The sequence below is a fragment of the Empidonax traillii genome, unplaced genomic scaffold (genome assembly GCF_003031625.1).
Source record: "Empidonax traillii isolate 1590-97213 ecotype Southwest subspecies unplaced genomic scaffold, ASM303162v1 scaffold5766:size17568, whole genome shotgun sequence".
In the NCBI taxonomy this organism is placed as follows: domain Eukaryota; kingdom Metazoa; phylum Chordata; class Aves; order Passeriformes; family Tyrannidae; genus Empidonax; species Empidonax traillii.
The window spans coordinates 5538-12594 of record NW_020960959.1 but is presented as its reverse complement, the minus strand read 5'-3'; the positions used below and the strand labels follow the sequence as shown (position 1 = coordinate 12594).

The 7057-nt window shown below is 65.2% G+C and overlaps 1 protein-coding gene across 1 annotated transcript in view; it reads right to left on the bottom strand.

The window, feature by feature from the left end:
• Positions 1-357: 357 nt before the first annotated feature.
• The window catches only part of LOC114073237 (poly(U)-specific endoribonuclease-A-like), a 10972-nt gene continuing 4272 nt past the window's right edge, over positions 358-7057 (bottom strand). Inside the window, exons 2-9 of the mRNA XM_027911029.1 lie at positions 3255-3424; positions 3095-3130; positions 2385-2556; positions 2095-2294; positions 1787-1900; positions 1602-1708; positions 1069-1211; positions 358-472 (exon numbers count right to left, since the gene is read on the bottom strand). Coding sequence (XP_027766830.1) covers positions 358-472; positions 1069-1211; positions 1602-1708; positions 1787-1900; positions 2095-2294; positions 2385-2556; positions 3095-3130; positions 3255-3424 — 1057 coding nt within the window. The remainder of the gene's footprint in view (positions 473-1068; positions 1212-1601; positions 1709-1786; positions 1901-2094; positions 2295-2384; positions 2557-3094; positions 3131-3254; positions 3425-7057) is intronic.

Sequence of the window (7057 nt, the reverse complement as noted above, 5' to 3'; positions counted from 1 at the left end):
ACCCCAGTTCCCCCGGGGAGGGGCTGCCCCTGGGACAGGACTGAAAGCAAACCCATCTCCAGCCAGAGTCCAGATTTATTTCCCTCTGGGATCCTCCTTTCCACGGCAAATCCCCCCTACCCCCCCCTTTCCCTGCTCTTCTGCTGTGATGGGGGCTGCAGCACCCAGGGGGGCTCAGGGGGTCCCTCTGTGTCCCCTCTGTCCCCTCGCAGGGCTCAGCCATCGACGTCCTGCCCAGCTCCCACTGGTCCCACAGCTCCACTTCCTGCAGCCACACCAGTCCAGACCAGTCCAGACCAGTCCAGACCAGTGCCAGAGGCAGCCCTGGCCCCGGGGAGGGGCGGTGGGGGTGTCCCCTCAGGGTGACATCACGTAGGCGGTGGCGATGAAGCTCCTGCCGCTGCCGTAGGTGGATTTGGTCCAGGGGAAGGTCTGGATGCTCAGCCTGTGACCCCCCAGGCTCAGGTGACACCTGTGGGGACACGGCCCTGTCACCCCCTGAGCCCCAGGGGGGGCGTGTCTGGGGTGTCCCCACACCCAAACCGCTCCATCCCTGGGCCCCTCATCCCACAATCCCATCTCTGGGACCATCCCTGGATCCCTCATCCCACAATCCCATCTCTGGGACCATTTCCAGGTCCCTCATCCCACAATCCCATCTCTGGGACCATCCCTGGGCCCCTCATCCCACAATCCCATCTCTGGGACCATCCCTGGGCCCCTCATCCCACAATCCCATCTCTGGGACCATCTCCAGGTCCCTCATCCCACAATCCCATCTCTGGGACCATCCCTGGGTCCCTCATCCCACAATCCCATCTCTGGGACCATCTCCAGGTCCCTCATCCCACAATCCCATCTCTGGGACCATCTCCAGGTCCCTCATCCCACAATCCCATCTGCCAGGAGAGAGAGAGAGAGAAGTGGGCATGGGGTGGACTGACAGACAGACACACAGGGTGGACAGACCCAGGACAGATAGACCAGGACAGACGGACACAGGACAAGCAGATGGACAGCCAGAGCCCAGGACAGATGGACAGCCAGAGCCAGGACAGGGGTACTCACGCCCGGCCAGGCCGTGCCAGGAAGCAGAGGGTGTAGAGGCCCAGCTCGAACTCGGGGCTGGAGCCGATGAAGGCCGATCCCACCTCCTTGTGGAAACCATCCCAGCTGAACTGCAGCCCCAGCACGGTGGGGAACGAGTCCCACTGGGGAGGGGGGAGACAGGGGGGTCACAGTCCCTGCTCTGGGGGCTCCAGGAACCCCCCCAGAGCTGCTCCTGCCCCAGGAACCCCCCCAGATCTGCTCCTGCCCCGGGAACCCTTCTGGGTGCTGGGCTGTCCCTTCTGGACCTGCTGGCCCCACTCCACCCCTGAGACACCCACAGGAGCAGGGGGAGCATCCCTGAGGGTCTGGACCCATCCCTGGTTGTCTGGATCCACCCCTGAGGCTCTGGATCCATCCCATTGGGATGAGGCTGGTTTGGGGTGGTGCTGCCCCCATCACAGACCCCACAGGGTGTCCTGACCCCATCACAGACCCCCCAGGACCTGCAGGCCCCCCCCCCCTCCCCACCCCAGGCTCACTCACTCACTCACCGGGCCGTCGAAGTTGTGGCTGAAGTAGTTGACCACTCCCTGTTTCTCCAGGAGGTAGAAGCGAATCCAGTTGTGGAATCCAGACACTTTCCCTTTCTTCACCTCCCCTAAACACCAAGAACACCCCCGGGTGAGCCCCCCCGGCCCTGCCCGGTGCCCCCCACCCTATCAGGGGGGGGCTGTACCTGAGAAGACGTGCTCGAAGCCGCTGGAATCCTGCTCTCCGTCCCCTCTGGAGTAGAGGCCGAACCACATCCCCTTCAGATCCTCCAGGAACTCCTGCTCGGAGCTGTACCGGTCTGGGGGGGGACAGGAGAGAGCCGTGGGACACCCGAGGGAGGGTCCAGGGGGGTGGGAGATGCCCTGGGGAGAGGCAGAGCCGGGGCTCCCCCCTCCCCTCCATCCCTCGGGAATCCTCCAGCCCCCCCACCCGGGGCATCTCCCACCCCTCTGGACCCTCCCCGGGGGATCCCCCAAGGCCCCCACGACCCACTTTTGTGGCGGAGGAAGGCGAAGAGTTCCCTCACGAGCTCCGTTTTCATCACCTCCCCCAGGAAGTTGTCCTGCTCGCGCAGCTCCTCGGCCGTCACCTCCTCCCCCCTGCCCGTGGCCCGCTGGTAATTATCCAGCAGCTTGATGAAGCTGGAGTAGGTGGGCTTGGAGAACAGCTCCTCGTTGACGTGTTTGTAGAGCCTGGAGGGGGTGGGAAGAGTGGGGAGAGGAGGGGAAAAAAGGGGAGAGGGGTTCCCTCCCCACCCCTCCTTCCCCCCGGTGGCCACTCACGGCTGCGGGGACAGGTCCTGGCGCTGTCGCTCCTCGCCGGGGCCCGCGCGGTGCTGGGGGTTGATGGTGATGTCGCCGGGCAGGGCCCGGTTGTGATCCAACCCCCAGAGCTGCTCCGACAGCTCCAGCAGCTCCCGCTCCGTGATGGAATCGCCGCTCCGGGAGAACCCCCCTGCGGGGAGGGGGAGGGGGGGGAGGGGGGTGTGAGGGTGGTCCTGCACCCCTCGGACCTTGAGAGATGGGGGGGAGGGAGGTCCAGGGGGGTCCCGACCCCTCCCCAGCACCAAAATCCCACTAATCCCAAAATCCCACATTCCCCAAATCCCCACAATCCCAGAATCCTGGGGGTGTTGTCCAAACCCCGTTCAGTGCCTGACCACCCTCTGGGGGAAGAACCTTTCCCCCTAAAAAATCCAACCTGGCCCTGCCCTGGCACAGCTCCAGCCCTTCCCTTGGGTTGTGTCAGGGGTCACCAGAGTGACACAAGTGCACAGGACCCCGGGGACACCGAGCCGGGGGGGTCCCTGTGGGGTTTGGGGTGCACAGGACCCTGGGAACACCGACCCGGGGGGGTCCCTGTGGGGTTTGGGGTGCACAGGCACACAGGGACACAGTCCCAGGACCCTCTGTGGGATTTGGGGGTCCATCCTGACCCCCCCATCTCCTTTCCCAGGCCCCCCATCCCCTGCTCGGCCCTGGGCAGGACTCACCTGGGGCTCCTTCTGCCTCCTCATCCCCTTCCCCACCTGCACGGGCCGAAAGGAAAAGGTGATGGAGCCGCTCTGAGGGGGGGGGGGGGGATTCCCAGGACCTCCCCCACCCCATCCCGACCCCCCCCCATGCCCCCCTCCCCGTCCCGGGGGGTCTCACCGGGCCGGCAGTGCCTGTCGTAGTCCCCGCAGCAGCTGCCGAGCCCCTCGCAGCGCGGGTGACAATGACACGCGTCCTCCTCGCTCAGGGGCTCCCCGCAGCGGCCCACGCACGACTCGGGGGCCGTGTACAGGTCTTTGGGGGGGGGGAACAGAAACACAGCGGGGGGTCTTTAGGAAGGGGGGGAGTCCCGAAATGGGGACATCCCGTCCTTCCCACCCCCGCGGAGAGCCCGAACTCCTCCTGCCTTGGAGCCTCCCGGGGGATCCGTCAGGGCTCGGAGGTGACATCTCCTGTCTGCCCCGCGGGGACCCAGCGCGTTCCCAGCAGGAAACAAAGCCGGGTTTACCCCCCCCACCACCCCTGATTCACCGGGATGATGCCGGGATGAGCAGGGGCACCCCAGGCCCTGCCCCAGGGGGAGTTGCCGCATTCCAGACACGCCGGCAAACACCGGGAAGCGCTTCCCGAGCTGTTTGTGTGTGCTGAGCGGCGTTGTTTGAACACCTGCCCGGTCACCAAAAATAGCAGCGAGCCGGGGCTGTGGGGAGGGGGAGGGAGTGTCACACGAGTGTCACTCGCAGAGGGACGGGGGACGCTCCTCACCCGGCCGGGAGAGGAGTGGGGTTTGTCCCCCGGGGAGGAGGGGAAGGAGCTCCGGGCTCCCGGTGGGAGCAGGAGGTGGTGGAAAAGCCACCTGGGCAGCCCTTTGTGTCCCAGGACGCGTCCCAAGAGCTGCCACCCCCGCCCAGGGATCCCTGCAGGATCCCTGGAGCATCCCTGGAGCATCCCTGGAGCATCCCTGGAGCATCCCTGGAGCATCCCTGCGGGAGGAGGCGTGGCCGCCCCTGCCAAACCTGCAATCGCCTCCATCTGAGGCACCGCCGGGGTTGCTCAACCCAACTGCGGCTCCGGAGGGTGAAACGTGGCCTCGGGGCAGCTCCTGGCACGGCACGGCCCGGGTAGGGACATCCCGGGGGTCAGAGGGACATCCCGGGGGTCAAAGGGACATCACAACCAGGAGAGGGACATCCCAAGGATCAGAGGGATATCCTGGGGATCAGGGGACATCCCAGGGATCAAAGGGACATCCTGGGGGTCAAAGGGACATCCCAGGGATCAAAGAACATTCCAAACAGGAGAGGGACATCCCAGGGATCAGAGGGACATCCTGGGGGTCGAAGGGACATCCCGGGGGTCAGAGGGACATCCCAGCCACGACAGGGACACTCTATGGGGCACCCAAGGGACTCTCCACCCGAGACTCCCCATCCCCCCCTCCCTCCCCGAGTGACGCCAGGGATAACCGGGATAAGTCAGCCCGGCTCACTCAGCCCGGCTCGTTTTCCAGCCGCGTTCCCGGCGGGATTGTGCAAGGCAGGAGCTGCCCACACATCACTCACCGTTCCCGGGGCACGTGAAGCCCGAGCAGGTCCCGGCACGGCCCCGGTTCCCCCTCCCCGGGGCTTGGGGGTGACTCAGAGGGGCTGGGACAGCTCGGAGGAGCCACCTCGGTGTCACCGCCCCCGTCCCCTGGAGGGACCTGAGTCGGGGTCGGGGGCCCTAAATGGCTCCAGGGACATCCCCCCCCACCCCGGATGGTCACAAATGGTCCCAAATCTGGGCAAATGTCCCTTCCCAGACCCCTCCCTGCCTCCCCTCGAGCAGCTCCTGGGACACAAACGGGTCCATTTTCACCTCTGCCAGGAGGAGTTTGGGCCCAGGGCAGGGGGGTTGTTCCCCCAGCAGCCCCCCCGGGTGTGGGAGATGGTTGGGAGGTGACTTTGGGGACACGGGGATGAGTCACAAACCCCCAGCCCTGACTCAAACCCCAGCCGGGCCTCTGAAAGGGCCTCTTTTGGGAAGGACAAACGAGCTCCAAACAGGAACAATTCCAGCCCCGGGCTCCCCAAGGTGACTCCTCCGGGTGCTCCCAACCCACAGGGAGCTGCTTTGTCCGCGGGACAATCAGGGAAAAAAATCTCCCCCCACAGTCCTGGCCGGACCAGGGGGAGGGAATTTGCTCCAGGCCCATCCGACAGGTCCGTCAGGAACAGCCCACGGCTCGGCCAGGAGCTCCCCAGACACCCTGATCCCGGTTTTTCCTCTGGAATAACTCCTGCATGGAGCTGGGAAACCGCAGGACACTCCTGAGAGCCACAGCCCCTGCTTCTCCTCCTCCTCCTCCTCCCTCCGGACCCCTCGGGACCACCGGGAAGGGAAGGGGGAGATGGATAAACCTGGGAATCTGCAGCTGTGAGGGGATGGATAAACCTGGGAATGTCAGCCCAGGAGGAGGTGGATAATCCTGAGGAATTCAGCTCATAAAGTGGTGGATAAACCAGGGAATTCCAGCCCCATGAGGAGGTGGATAGACCCAGGAATGTCAGCCCAGGACAAGGATAAACCCGGGATATTCAGCCCAGGAAATGGATAAACCTGGGAATGTCAGCCCAGGAGGAGACGGATCCACCAGGGAATCTCCACCCGTGGATAAACCACATCCCAGACCGAGTCCCCCAGACCTCGGTGGGGAGGACCTTCCACCCTTTCCCCCCTCCACATACACAATTCCCGACCTCCGGAGGAACCAGTTGTCCCAGCACAGCCCAGCTCCTGGTTTTTGGTTATCCCTGTCCCCTCCCTCCCCTCCCATCCCACTTCCCGTGGGATGCGGCGCGCGGGGCTGAGCCCCCCCCCTACCCACCCACCTCTCCCCACCACACTCCAACCCTTTTCCCCCCCTCCCCAAAATCACTCACGGCCATCGATCCCCGCCCCCAGCAGCAGCAGCAGCAGCAGCAGCACCATCCTCATCCTCCTCCAGGTTTCCACGGTCGTGGCTCGGGAATGCCGGAGCTTTTCCCGGCGCTTCCCGGGGGTGCTCCCTGTTATATGCGGGTCCCCCCCCCCCACGGGAGAACGGGGTGGGGGGGGGGTGTGAGGGGTGCGAGGGAGGAGTTTGGTGCCAGCCCGGGCTCCACGGGCGAAGGCTGCGCCCGAACTTCCCCCAAAACTCATTAGGAGCGCGGCTTTAATTACAGGCTGCCCGCGGTGGGAGGAAGGGCTGGTAAATCCAGTATTGTCCCGGTGTTGCTCCATCCCCCACGGGATGTGGAGAGCGGCACGGGGGGGGTCTTTGCCGTGGGAGGAAGGGGGGGGGGTTGGTGATTGGGACCCCTCGGTGTTGCTGGTGCTGAGCGGGACCCAAATTTCTGCCCCCCCCCCCAGGTTTTTGGGGGGTGATGAAGCTCCCCCAGCTCAGGTGACCCCTCTGGAAGTTGTGACCCCCCGCTTTACGAGGCTCGGTTGGAGCCTCCAGGTCGATCTGGAGCACCGGGAAACCCCAATTCCCAACCCCTCCCTCCCTGCCCGGGTGTGGGGACCCCAAAAAGGGTCACGGGGGGAGCGAGGACACCCCAAAAAGGGTCACTGGGAGGGGATGGAGGGGGGGATGGAGGGGGGGATAGAGGGGGGGATCCCACCCCCTGTGCAACCCCTCACCTGGGGGGTGACTCCCGACCCCTTTCCCGATTCCCAACCCCTTTCCCGATTCCCAACCCCCCTTCCCGGAGCCCCTCCCGGCCCCGGGGCTGTCCCAGCTGGCACGGGGAGGGCACCTTTGGTGCCACAGGGACCGGGTTCGGCCTCTTCCTCACCCCTCTGTCATTTCCTGGCCCGTCCTCCCCCCGGTTTTTCCTGACCGGGGGTTGTGTCACCCTCGGGATGGAGACTGACCCCATCCAAAAGTGTCCCTCAGAATTCCAGGGGGGATCCCCCGGTGCTCCACCCAGTCAAAAAGG